Source organism: Penicillium canescens, assembly GCF_028828765.1.
Source record: "Penicillium canescens strain IBT 15451 chromosome Unknown utg000002l_segment0_segment0, whole genome shotgun sequence".
In the NCBI taxonomy this organism is placed as follows: domain Eukaryota; kingdom Fungi; phylum Ascomycota; class Eurotiomycetes; order Eurotiales; family Aspergillaceae; genus Penicillium; species Penicillium canescens.
Genome location: NW_026703964.1, coordinates 4,199,828 through 4,213,004, shown reverse-complemented (window position 1 = coordinate 4,213,004; position 13,177 = coordinate 4,199,828). Strand labels below are relative to the sequence as shown.

Below are 13,177 nucleotides of genomic sequence, written 5' to 3'. Positions count from 1 at the left end.
CCATCAACAACTGCAATGTACTTTTGCACATCAACACCCAACTACACATATGCAGCTCTGCTCTTCCATTGTGGCTGTAAGTACGACCAATCGTGATTGAAGTTGAAGCCAGTCTGATAAGCACCATATGCAACCAGCTCCACCTGACTCAATCTCGCGCCTTGATCGGTCAGCGCCCACAGGCTGATTGCCAATGTGTTCTCACCACGATTGTTGATCACCCCTGGCGGGAATGGGAACCTTGTCTGTGGACCAATGTGCGGCATATAATGACCGAACTGGTATCCATTCATGAAGATCTGGACCACAGCCGGTGTATCGGATGCACCTAGCTGCAGACCAATCGGAACATCCAGGTCGGAGTCAAGGTTCAGCTTGAAGGTCGTCGTATAGAATCGGCCTTCTGCTCCCGACACTCCGTCTAGGGGACTGGACGATGTTGCAGCTTTGGAAGCCTTGTATCCTGGAAGATGCCAGCCCATGCGCTCTCCATAGAGACCTCCTTCGTTCATGGGTCCTCGAACGGGATCAATATTGGCTTCACCTCCTGCGTTGCCTTGGATGTGCCAGGAAGTGAAGTTTGAGCCAGTGAGAGTGGCACCCAGGATGCCACGAGGGTTCTGTGCACCATTGGGTTTCACGTTGGCTTCGTCATGTCCAGTATAATCAGTGACGATGGTCAAGACATTGTCGGTTTCACGAAGAGTAGATTTGCTGAAATCGAGCTCGTCCGATGTAGTTGCGAGAGCAGGATCACCAACAGCTCCTCCGACGTAGGCTCCATTCAGCCAGGCGGCCCAACCAGCAGCAACACCGTTTTGGACCGTGATGTTGGCGCCTGTTGCGGTGGTGCCATCAAATCGGCCGCGGTAGATCTTTGTTCCAGCGTGATAGCCGTAATCCCCAGAGTAAAGCACAGGGAGCGTGAGAGGTGCTACGGAGTTGACCGAGCTTGTCTTGTTGCATACTGTCCAGCGAGAGTCATCATAGTCTGCCTTGATTTCTGGAAGGGTGTCTTGCGCTTTCCAAGACTTCAAGGTTGGCAATGAGATTTTGGCGTTTTCAGCTCCTGAAGCCGAACCGATCAAACTACCATATTTTGTCTTTTTTGTTGAGATTGCCTTGCCGTTCCACTTGATCTTGGTAACCTTTGAATCCCCGGTGTACACCCTAGCCCTGTTAGCAATATGTCTCTTCTCCATAAGAATAGTAACTTACTCGATAGATGTTTTGTTTGCATTATCACCCACAAGGCTGACGGTGTTTCCCTCAACAGACGCTGTGCGAACCAGATAAGGCCCAAGAGCGAGAATCTGCTCACTGGGAGATACCAATGGATTGGAAGTAGTGGGGACGGCGAAGAAGTTCCATGCTGTCTCCTTGTCAAGAAGATAGACTAGCACCCCGTTCGAAAATTTAATCACGGTAGCACCATCTCCTTGAGTATAGGAGTACTGGGTCCCGTGGTCTGATGCACTAGAGCTCACGTTTGAATTGCCATATGTTTGGAAAGTGAGGGCCTGGGTATCTTTGAAAATAAAGATTCCTTTTTGTCCGATGTTTAGGTAGAAGACAATGACATCCACGTCGAGAATGGCATACGTCAAAACCTCGGCTGAGGAGTAGAGAAGACTCGAGGCCTTGCCAATCTGGTAGTCAGTGACTACGATTTTACTTTGACGGCCAGCCAGTTCAATCTCTGGAATAGTGATAGCCCCTACAACGCAAAAGTTAGCACGAATCTTTGATCCAGATTTGAATACATACCGGCCGAGGTGTTGACATTCAACGAAAAGGTAGTCACAGCACGGGACGAGCTGGTAGCATGTGCCAGAACATAGAAGCCAGCCTCGGTTTCCGGGTTCCGCAAGGCCCAAGTATAAATACTTGCATCACTGGTATATCCCGTTCCATTTCCTTCCATCTGGGTCTGAAGAAGATCAGAAGAGACACGAGTGAACAGACCCAACAACTTCGTCTGCTTGAGCTTGTCACGAATCTCACGAGTCTCTCGCAAAGGAGCAGAATAGTCATATGATGTATAAACAACAGGAGCAGCGCTGTGACCCCAGCTAGTGCCACCAAAGACCATGTATAGGTTCTGCAAGGTAACCCTGGAACCGACGTTGTTTTTGTAGTAAACATCCGCAAACTCGGGCGAAAGCTCCGTGGCACATGTATCATAGAAAGACCCGGAGCCCCAAGCCGAAAACCAGCCACCTTCAAACTCGGGTAGATAGCTAGGTTGAGTATAGCTGTAATTGGAAAACCATTGAGCGTAGGTACGAACGAGATTGAACCCCGTGTTTGGATTGGTGCAAGACAAGCCACCGGGATAAGAATCCAGACCGTAGACATTGACAGCACCGCCGACATCCTGGTAATCAGTAGACCAACTCATAGAGCGCATTCCTTTCTCGTTATGTGAGCTCGGGACGACAATGCCGGCCTCATCAAATGCAGCTGCAATTTGCTCCATGTACTTGACAAGGGTATTGTCGGCACTATGGGTGGTCTCTTGCAACTCATTCTCATGTTGATTGAGAATAACCGGGCCACCATTTGTGATCTGGTTTGCCGCGATGATCTTGCCGACCTCCTGGATCCAGGGATACCATAGATTGTAGTAGGCCGTGGCACTGGTGCGCGCACTACCCATCTGGCCATTAGAGGCCCACAGCGCGAAACCACCAGCAGAAGTCTCGGCATTGACATAAGGACCGGCTCTTGCAATAACATACAGACCTGCTTGTTTTGCGTAGTCGAAGACGCGCTGGATGTCATGAGCGCCGTTTTCAAAGTCAAAGGTATCCTTTGACGCAGAGTGGAAAGACCAGAAGAAGTAGACTATAGTCAAGAGATTTTGTCAAAGCGTATCCAATGAAGATTTCATGTTCAAGCCACTTACTTGATACCGCATTAAACCCGTTCGAGCGTAGCTTCTGAAACACATCAAGCCATAGTTCCGGCACGGGGAGTCGCTGGTAATGGAATTCACCGGAGAATATAAACACCCTTTCTCCCTTGATGGAGAGACTGTATTTATCCCAGGTCACGTCGGTAGTCTTGCCATTGTCTGTTGCAAAGACGAAATGACCGGACAAGAGTCCGAGGACGAGTGGGAGAAGCGCGAGGATACGCATTTTTGTGCGCTAAGCAGAGATCCCTCCATTCTTGAGTATTTAATATAAACAGATGCCTCGGTCTTCGTGGTAGCAATACCCCGTGAAGCTGGGATTGGTGGATGTTTAGAAATGAAATGTCTGCATTGGGTAATTTTCCAGGCCACTTGGAGATGCGGGGAATGTCGCATATATTCCGTCTATTTGACACTTTCTCTCTCCAGTTTATAACGAATATGTAGAATGGCTTGCTATGGAGATGTGCTGCATAGTATTGCCGTTCTTTTGGAAGATAATATACGTACAAGAAAGTCAGAAATATCCAGAAAAGCACATAGGAAAAAAAGTAATAACGTTAGACATCAATGATATATACTCCCGACCTAAACCACAAACCAAACATAACTCCGGCCATCCTCCATAGCACCAAGTCTCCAATTTCCGAAAAAAGCGCCATTTTATATTACCCCGAATCCGCCTCCCTCCAAAATAATATTACATCATGGAACATAGACATTATACATAAGAATCACAGATCCTCAGAAAACCTCGACTCCCGGGCAACACTGCCAGTCTCACCCAATGTAGGCGGAGCAGGAAGACCCTGTTCAACAGCACTATTACGCAACCCCTGGATATCAGTACCAGCAGTATCCTTTGACTTAGACGAGGGAGCCTCGGAGCCGCGGCGGGAATCACCAGGACCATTTGTCATGGGCTCATCAGAGCTACGCGAAACGGTCTTGAGGAAAGTCCTGCGGAGACGGCTTGGCTTCTTGCCATTGCCATTTTCTTGTGTTACCGATTCCGGGGAAGAATCTTGAGTTCTGGTCTTGGTCACGTCGACGTCGTTACCGTGGTAGCTGGAAGATCTGTTGTGTACTGGGATGGAGTCCGACCCAACGACAGGGTGCGAGCTGAGGGCAGCTCCGCGAGTCTCGTCTCGGCCGGTCAGGGCAGCACCGCCCTGAAAAGCGGGTTCACTGTCTGTGTTGGAATTTGGCCCGGGCTGATGAGGATAGACAGGGAATGGTCCACTGGAACGGCGGACGAGACGATCACGGAACCAGGTCTTGAGCTTGGAGTCGGCGCGGGGGCTCGAGACCGGACGCTCGAAATGGTGTATCATAGTTGGGCCCGAAGTACTAGCAGCAGCATCTCGCTGTTCAGATTGGAGTGGTGCAGATTGACGCCTGGGTACTGCGGGTGGGACCTCGGTTCCAGTGGTCCTGTCAGCCTCCGTTGTTGAGGCTACTGAGACCGAGGGGGCAGCTGCGGCTAGAGTGCCTGTAGCAGCCGCCACCTCTGGCTCACTAGGGGCCTCCTCGGGGATGGTCTCCTTAGAGACATCGTTATCCGGGGCCACACTAGGTGCTGGCTCCTCCACAGTCTCCTGAGCTACAGGCGACACAGGCTGGGCCTGCTGAGTCTCAGACTCTTCTACACGAGCTCGCTTGCCCTTCTTCCTCCAGAGGAAGAATTTAGGGATCGAAATTTTGCCCTCGGACTTGTTTTCGCGCTTGTTTGTACCTACTTAGGGTGGTGAGAAGATGCTAGGTAAATTGAAGGCAGAGGGACTAACCTTTCTCTTGCTTTTCCAACTCACGGAGCTCAGCTTCGCGTTGGCGTTCAATAGCCGCATGTCTTTGCTTCTCCTCAGCATCAAGGCGGGCCTCCACATCATGAGCCCTGCGCTGTTCGGCATCATCAGTGATCTCATCGAGTGCGGGCTGGAGGCGAGTACGAGCAACAGCTTCGACATCAGCCATATCCATGTACCGTTGACCACCGATGTTAACGCGATCACCTTGCACGGCGGCCAGTTCGGAGGCCTCTGCCTCTCGTCTAACCCGCCCCTGGGCGAGATCATCCCAGTTCTTCTGTACAGAAGGTGGAGCTCGGCCAGTGTTAGCGTAGAACCTCGCCTCCATGTCCTGGAGGGTTGCATCGACATTGCGACGAGCAGCTTGCATGAGCAATTCGCGATCCCTTGTCCTTCGCCCATCCACTTGGTCCATCTTGGTTCGCAGGCTGGACATCTGGTTCCGGATCTGTCTAGACTGTTCTGCATCAATCTGTGAGGCATCTGCGTCACTTGACGTTCTCTTGCGGCGGGTAGTCAGGCGCGATCGTGACGGCTGAGGAGCTGTGCCATAGTACTCCTGATACTCGGCGTTCTCGTCTTGCATGTGCGCGAGCTTCTCGGCAGCTCGCTTTTGCGCCGCGTCCTGCAAGGCAATGGCGCGTCGGAGGGCAGACCCATCCGTACTAGACACAGTCTTGCGGTAGCCCAGCTGACTCTGTCCTTTTTGGGCTGCTAGGACGGCGGCATCCACTCCACCGGTCTCTTCCTTGGCTCCGGTGACTTTATACATGTCCTTTGACATAGAGATCGCCGCAGCGCGCAGGGAGTTTTTGTAGTTTTTCTCCTCGATCTCACTTTGAACAGGTGGGTTCGAGGTATACAGCTTCGCGTTGGTGTTAGCGATACGATGGATCCGGCTTGCTTCGTTGGCATTGTCCAAATGATCAAGGGGAGCGTCGCTTTCCATGCGAACATGGCGCGCAGCCGAACGAGAAACCAGGCCGTCGGATGAAAGGCGCGGCTCACTGGGTACCGAGTCGGCTCTCTGGCGCGACTGGGTATAGGCTCCTGTCGCAGCCTGGAGGGCCTTCGCCTGCGGGTCACCACCGACAGCAGTATGGTGCTGGTCGGCGGAGATGCCGCGCTTGTGAGTGGGTGACTGAGCAGGGCCAGCAGTTCGTTGTTCACCACGGGCGGCGAGCACTGCAGCGCCTAAACCAGCAGCGCTGTACCCTGTTGGGGCCTGAGGTTGCTGGGGAGGGGTGAAGTCTTTCACGCAATACGCGGCCTTTTCGGCAGCCGGCTGTCGGGCAGGGGGTTGCCATACTTCGACCGGTTTGCGGTTCGCATGCGCGAGGGCAGAGGCGGCCGATGCATGGCTGAGGTTGGGAGCTCCACCAGCTCGGGGGTCTACAAAGCGCATCGTTCGTCAGCTTGCGATACGCCTTATCTCCTCTCAAGGGGTGATACTCACTAAAGTACGTATTCGGCGCGGTCGGGGCGCGCATGGACGCCTTGTGTTCGGGATGGGTCACATAGAGGGCAGCTGTCGCGGCTGATTCATAGTTCATCGTTAGCGACTAGTGCCCAGGTGCAGAGATGCAGAGATGTGCAAAGATGTGCAGTCGATCATGTCCTTACCGTCATCTGCTAGCCGAGAGGTCCGAGCAGGCATCGCAGTTGCCATAGTTGTAGACCTTTACAGGATGAAAAGAAAGGAGGAAGGGAATAAAAGCCATTGAACTATGGGTGGGATTTGAGAACCGAAAGCTTCTTCTCGTGACGTCGGTATGTAAAGATCGGGGTTAGCCATTGCATCATCATGAAATTGAGTCGATGGAGCTAAAAAGAACTAGTCCTTCCGCATTCAAACTATGGTGACGTGGGGACTTCGGATTCCCGGGATTTACCAACCCTGATTTACAACCCTGATCTACACACTTTCATGTTCCTGATCTGATCTGATCTGAAGAGTCTCGTGTATTAATTATACTTATTACATTCTATATCGCATTCCAGTAATCGCTCAAAGGTTCCCCCTATCGCAGATGAAGCATTTCGAGGATGTCATGACGCGCAAAGAACGACCGATTCCATTTCCCAAAAATATCTACAGGAGAAAAAAAGTCAGTTCGGTGGAGAAAGATGATCAGATGATAGACTCACACATGGGGATACTCAGTAGGCAGATACCCACTTGGATACTACCGATGATCACCATAGTGTGTTTTATGCCCCCGTGGGCAAACCATTTGTAGGCGTAAAAGGTCAAAACGAAGCTGAACATGTTCTTAAAGACCAGCATGCAGGTGAAGGCCTCGATTGCCATTTCCCCTATATTCAATCAGTATACAGATCCTCGGGAGAAAGACTTTGACATACGATGGGCATCGACAATATAAAGCGACGCAGCAACTGCGCCCATGACCATGCCAATGATCAAGAATGCGAAAAACACGTCTGGCACTATATACCCATAGTGCATGACATCGTTGGCTGTCCACCCGAAGCCGTATATCCCGATGCCACAGAAAATGAGCTGCGGGAGCACCAGCAGGATACGGAACTCCGGTTCGTATTTGCCATGGTTCAGGCGGATCATCAGTTTGTTCGTGGAATCACTGAGCAGTCCAGATAGGAAAAGGCCCACAATAGCACCGATGAACGCGCCCGTGTAGAGGTACCCGGTCTTGTCTTCCTCGAACCACATCGGTGGACCGAGGAACACAATCGCTAGAATGACACCGACAAAGGCTACCCAGCCGATCACGACGCCTTGAATCAGACAGGCCTAGTATCAGTCAGTGCCTGGGCGCGTGAATCTGGACTGGTATACTTACCCAGAAGATCCCTGGATGGAAGAACAGCGGCAATGGACGAAGTAGCAATTTGAAGAAGCTCTCGTCTGTCTTTCGGCCATTGAACAGCCGAAGGGATTTGACAAACGAGTCTCTCTCGGGGATTGGAGCAGGAACCTCTGTTCTCGAAGTCCCACCCAGTTCGTTTCTGTCTTCCGACCTGAGCTCCTTGGTCTCGTCATTCGACGCTCCGCTTATCGAGGTAGACTCGCCTTGGCCATCCTGATGCTTAAAGTCCGTGTTCAGATGATCAGGACGTCGGAAGGCAGTCTCAGGCACAAAGAAGAACGTCAATGGGAACGAAGCTCCTAGGAAGATCGCGACGAAATAGAAAGACCATTGCCATCCCAAGGACTTGGTGATCTTGCCAACCACAACAGGAGTCAAAAAGGCAGCCCCAAAGAGAGAGACATTGGATACGGCCATGCGCTTGCCTCGCTCCTAGCCTCGTTCATCAGTCTCATCTTGATCCAACATCCACAGAACGACTTACATGAACGTAGTATAGATCTCCCACGCAAGCATTGACCAATGCCTCAAAAGGCGCCAATGCAACACCCTGGAAGATCCGTGACCACAGAAGACTATTATGATTCTTCCCACTGGCACCAGCCCAGACACAGCTAACAACCATCAAGATATGCCCAATCAGAAACAGATGGCGTTTACCCCAGACTCGCGCCGTGGGAACGATCAGGATACCCGCCACACCAGTACCGCACAAGTGATACCCCGTCAACAGAGCAGCAGCCGTAAACGTGATATTCTCGTAGTCCGCAATTGTAACGGTATTCGCAGCCAGGATGGAGCTGGTGGTAGTGCACAGAACGGTCACGAATGATAGGATGGCGAGGATGAGGTCGCGTCGCCATAGTGGCCAGTTCTGCTCTGTTGTCAGCCATGAGATCACTTTATGTGATGGCGCGCTGGGTACCTACCAAGGGATCATTGGGATCATCGCTTGGCTGTGGCACGAGGATAACCGGCTGCTTGCCCGACCAGTCGCATTTGAGGCCCGAGGTGCCTGGTGCTAAGTCGCTCGCATTGCTGTTCTGTTCGTAGATATCGGAGGTGCCTGTACAGCTGGGTAAGCATCATACTCGACCCAACCTTGGAAGGGCTATAGAAATCTGACCTGGAACGTGGGCCTGCTTGGTATCCAGTACTCCGAGACCCATTCTCGCAAGCTAGCGACTCTACGCTAGGAGAGGAAAGTCAGAAAGACCAGTTAAGTAGGCCAGGAGGGGAAGTGTGGGAGCTCCGAGGGGAACTAAACCTGGACTTAGGCTTCACAGGCAGGCACCCAGGCCAATAGGGGGCAAGTTCAATACCACGCTATAAGGTGATAAGGTGGGAACTTGCATTCTCCGACTGTGTTCCCAGTTCCCAGTTCCCAGTTCTCAGGTGTTATGGGTATTGGTTCGGCTGAATAGGTCTTAGCCCGAAAGATCTACCTGTTCACCGTACTACACCGTGCAGATACTTCCAATAGTCTGTTATTTCTTTACAGTCTTTCAGTATTTCAGTCTACCCCAGTCCCGTCCCAGACGCGGGGAGAGCTGAGCCAATGGTTGGAGAAGAGATCTGCAGTTTGGGAGTTCTGAACCGAGGCATCACATTCGGGGCTCATTCCAGGTTTCTTCCTATCTTCGGTCGATATGGATATATTTTCCTGGTAAAAGAACCACTTTGCACATGTAGAACAAAGACTCACAGGCTAGAGTATGCAGTGCACCAGTAACCCTAGTTTGTACGGAGTAGAGAAGATCAGGGACTGCGGTCCACTGTGGAGTGAACCCTATACAGTAGCGCTGAGTGGCTTGTATCGCCAGGTATGGAGGCAATAGTGGCCGGGGGTGAGGGATGTGGGAATAGCAGGATCTGACTATGAGTGGATTGGCAAAGAGATATTTATTGTGTGGAAACTAATGCCACGAGTATCAACCACAAACACCACGACAAAAGCAAACGCATACATATGCAAGTGGAAATACAAATACTTCTCAGTTACACATATCCATTGGATCTACAGTGCCTACAGTACAGCCCCTGGCCGGGTCAAACCCCCAAGCTCAGTTTTAAAGCGGGGAGAGCTTGACTTCACCTTTGCATCTCCCCCAATTTAACCATGAAGTTCAACATCATTGCCCTGGCAGCTCTGCTGACCACTGCCGCTGCTCAAGGTCTGGGCGACCTGCCCGATTGCTCGGTATGCACCCATTAAACAGGCAATAAGCGGTCTGCTTACCAGGTTTCCCTCTACAGAAAGAATGTGCCACTGGCGCCATTCCCAAAAGCTGTGGCATTGACTTCAAATGCATCTGTGAGGCCAAGTCCTTCCTGAATGATGTTTCCTGCTGTGTGGCAGACAAGTGCTCCGCGGCAGATCAGGAGAGTAAGTGATCTCGATGGAAGACTCAATGGAACAGACCCAGCTAACATGCTTTAACATCACAGCCACCCTCAAGGTTGCCAAGTCGATCTGTGCTCGTGGCGGTGTGACCGACCTTCCCACCGAGGTGACCTGTTCCAGCAGCAGTTCAAGCTCTGGAACCAAGACTAGCACTGAGGCATCGGCCTCGACCTCGATCTCGACTGGCTCAACTACTGCGTCAGCCTCTGATGCTTCTACCACTAACACTTCCAGCACTAGCTCCGATAGCTCATCTTCTGCTTCTGCCTCCGCTGCCGCGACCAGCACTGGCGCGGCTATGCCTGCTCGCAAGGATTCTGCTCTCATGGCTGCTGCTGGTGCCGCTGCCGCGTTTGCCATCCTTATTTAAAGATGGAGCGATGATGGGTCATGTCGAATGGATATGTGCTATCATTAGCGGTATTCAAAGATTTGATGATGGATGGGGCGACGATGACTTTATTATGGTGTGATGCACCGGTATCTTTTAGTCCACAATGCTGCCAATAATTAACCAAGTTACGCGGTTTCGTGATTCTCGAGCGGGAAGAACATGTCTGATTTCGGTAATACATAGGTAGAAAGGGATATCGATAACCAATGGGGACTCAGAGATCGCGAGTGTCCTCCAACAGCTTGGTCAAGCGTTCCTGGCGCTCCTCGCGGAGAGTAGTAAAGATCTGCAGAACCTATCAGCTGCCGAATATAATATCCCAGGTTGTCAATTGCACTCACCCAGAACCAGAACATCATCTCCACAAAGGCAAAGGTAAAGACCACACGGTTCTTCAATCGGTCTAGGCCACCCAGAGTTGCAGCGGAGGTATAAGACGAGGCCAGAATTTCACCCCTGCCGGTATAAATAAACAGCGCGAGACCAGCGTACACGAAGAACCGACACGCAGCAACGCCAATCCAGACACTCCAGTAGACAGTCAAGGACTTGGTGATATACTCGGGCAGGCTCTGGAGGACCTGCAGGTCCTCGGCGGGGAGGTTACCATTACGCAGAGGACGAATATATGGCAGAGCTTGGTCGAGTGCTTCATGGAAGGGGAGGTTGGATAAGAGGACGAGGTCGATGAGAGCTTCGACGAAGAGGAGCACGGCGCAGAAGGTGAATGGGGATTGTTGCGGGCTAGAAAGGGATGGGAAGTCCTGGAATAGATATGTTAGTATCGAAATTCACTTGAATTGGAGTCCAGTCCAGTCTACTGGAGCTGGAGAGCTAGGATGTTGGTGCCTACAATTTTCAAGGCTTCTCCCATCATAAACACGAAGTCGGAGTCGGTGATCAGCTCTGGGTTTTTCACCAGGTAGCCGGCGACCACAACCAGCAGGATGCCATGCACCTGAATGAGAGTTTTGGAAGAGACGAATACCATGTTGGGCGAGCAATGGCAGAAGAAGTTGGTAAGGGACAGATAGATGTCGAAGACTGGAGTTGGTCCGAGTGTTTGTTCTCGAGGCATGTGGGGAAAAAAGCATCACTTCCCCCACCGCAGCTTAACGATTCGATCTGATTTACGACCGATGCCTCACTGACCAGAGATAGAAGAAGCCCTGATACAGAAGAGCTCCAACTACAATCCTGGACAATGGCCGATCCACTCTTCAACACCGAGCGCCACGTCAAATACTACCTCCGATGCCTAAAGACCTTCCTACCGTCCGCCTACACCTCCAATGACTCCAATCGCATGCTCCTCGGCTACCTAACTCTCTCAGGACTGGACGTCCTCGGTGTCCTGCAAAGCAAAACCACACCGGAAGAGCGACAAGGATACATCGACTGGCTCTACCACTGCCAAGTGCCAACGGGCGGTTTCCGCGGGTTCCCAGGCACTGATTTCGGACCGGACAAGCGAAACAAAGACAATGAAGCTTGGGACCCTGCAAACGTCCCCGCGACGTTCTTTGCGCTGGTCAACTTACTCATTCTGGGGGATGACCTGTCGCGTGTCAAGCGCCGGGAGTGTCTCGAGTGGCTTCCCAAGGTGCAGCGCGCGGACGGAAGCTTTGGGGAGCTTGTTGGTCCTGATGGGGGTGTAGGGGGAGCTCGCGATTTGAGATATTGCTGCTGCGCGACTGGAGTGCGGTATATCTTGCGTGGACGAATTGGAGCTGGGCTTGAGGATGTGCCGGATATTGATGTGCCGGGGTTGGTCTTTTTTATTGAGGCGTGTCAGGTAAATTGCAGCTTTCTGGGCTGGTTCGATGTGAGGTACTGATGCGCATGGACTAGACGTACGACGGTGGCATGGCCGAGTCTCCTTTCTGCGAATCGCATAGTTCGTGTCCTCCTCTCTGCTACGTTCGACCTTTCTAACTGAGTACTTAGGTGGACATACATATTGCGCAATTGGGTCGTTGGACTTCTTAAGCCGCACATCTCCTGATCTTAAATCAGTACCGCTACTATCAGCCGGATCTGACAAGTTTGAGTCTTTGATTGCATGGCTGGCCTCAAGGCAGACGGTTCAACTGGAAGATGAGAATGAAGATGACTCCGAGAATGAGGCACCCAAGGCCACTGAGGGAGGATCTCTCGACGATAGAGTTCAAGGGCTGCCCAATATCGAATCACTGGAGGCCGACACAATATCATGCGCCGGATTCAACGGCCGATGCAATAAATTTGCCGACACCTGTTATTCATTTTGGAATGGAGCGACACTGATGGTATGTTTTCCTATGAACTCCCAGCTCTTGGGCTTTTACTGACACCACATTCAGATGCTGGATCATTATTCTGTGATTGACGAAGTTCGCAACCGTCGATACTTGCTCGAAAAGACCCAGCATCTCGTTGGTGGATTTGGAAAAGGGCCCGGGGATCCTCCAGGTAAGGCTAAACGACCTACATAAAGACCTCGCTGACCAAACAGATCTGCTTCACTCATATTTTGGCATGGTTTCCCTGGCTTTCCAGGGCGAAGCAGGCCTCAACCCCGTCGATCCGACGATGGGCGCCAGTAAACGTACAGTTCAACATCTTGAATCGCTGCCTTGGTGGCAATAGAAGTATATAACACCATATGACGTTGGTTTCAGCCATTCATTGACTGGCCTATGTCAGTGGATATGGGCCAATAGGTGCAGCCGACTAAATTAATCGGGCGTAGGCGTACATGTACAGCTACGTAAGTAACATAAGGGATCTGTGAACAGATGAGAAAGAAAGTTAGGCCGTATATCC

The 13,177-nt window shown here is 51.5% G+C and overlaps 6 protein-coding genes across 6 annotated transcripts; 2 read left to right on the top strand and 4 right to left on the bottom strand.

The window, feature by feature from the left end:
- Positions 1 to 41: 41 nt before the first annotated feature.
- N7446_002807 (glycoside hydrolase family 35 protein) lies at positions 42 to 3,143 on the bottom strand (the record flags this gene model as incomplete). Its single annotated transcript, XM_058511556.1, has 4 exons — positions 42 to 1,170; positions 1,219 to 1,717; positions 1,768 to 2,847; positions 2,909 to 3,143. The coding sequence occupies 4 exons, from the start codon at positions 3,141 to 3,143 to the stop codon at positions 42 to 44; spliced, it is 2,943 nt and encodes a 980-aa protein (XP_058377092.1).
- Positions 3,144 to 3,651: 508 nt separating this feature from the next.
- N7446_002806 (uncharacterized protein) lies at positions 3,652 to 6,394 on the bottom strand (the record flags this gene model as incomplete). The annotated part of the gene is made up of 4 exons (XM_058511555.1): positions 3,652 to 4,652; positions 4,705 to 6,117; positions 6,182 to 6,262; positions 6,349 to 6,394. 4 exons carry the CDS (start codon positions 6,392 to 6,394, stop codon positions 3,652 to 3,654), a joined length of 2,541 nt encoding a protein of 846 aa, XP_058377091.1.
- Positions 6,395 to 6,746: 352 nt separating this feature from the next.
- On the bottom strand, positions 6,747 to 8,743 carry N7446_002805 (putative MFS transporter; the record flags this gene model as incomplete). The annotated part of the gene is made up of 7 exons (XM_058511554.1): positions 6,747 to 6,817; positions 6,874 to 7,041; positions 7,090 to 7,498; positions 7,548 to 8,006; positions 8,059 to 8,448; positions 8,504 to 8,640; positions 8,701 to 8,743. The coding sequence occupies 7 exons, from the start codon at positions 8,741 to 8,743 to the stop codon at positions 6,747 to 6,749; spliced, it is 1,677 nt and encodes a 558-aa protein (XP_058377090.1).
- A 950-nt stretch (positions 8,744 to 9,693) lies between these two features.
- N7446_002804 (CFEM domain-containing protein) lies at positions 9,694 to 10,348 on the top strand (the record flags this gene model as incomplete). Its single annotated transcript, XM_058511553.1, has 3 exons — positions 9,694 to 9,774; positions 9,831 to 9,960; positions 10,023 to 10,348. 3 exons carry the CDS (start codon positions 9,694 to 9,696, stop codon positions 10,346 to 10,348), a joined length of 537 nt encoding a protein of 178 aa, XP_058377089.1.
- Positions 10,349 to 10,586: 238 nt separating this feature from the next.
- Positions 10,587 to 11,450, bottom strand: N7446_002803 (uncharacterized protein; the record flags this gene model as incomplete). The annotated part of the gene is made up of 3 exons (XM_058511552.1): positions 10,587 to 10,658; positions 10,714 to 11,136; positions 11,226 to 11,450. 3 exons carry the CDS (start codon positions 11,448 to 11,450, stop codon positions 10,587 to 10,589), a joined length of 720 nt encoding a protein of 239 aa, XP_058377088.1.
- Positions 11,451 to 11,534: 84 nt separating this feature from the next.
- On the top strand, positions 11,535 to 13,000 carry cdc43 (protein geranylgeranyltransferase type I subunit CDC43; the record flags this gene model as incomplete). Its single annotated transcript, XM_058511551.1, has 5 exons — positions 11,535 to 12,167; positions 12,224 to 12,269; positions 12,320 to 12,660; positions 12,715 to 12,823; positions 12,867 to 13,000. Coding segments are annotated over 5 exons (1,263 nt in total), but the record flags the coding sequence as incomplete, so codon positions are not given.
- Between the last annotated feature and the right edge of the window lie 177 nt (positions 13,001 to 13,177).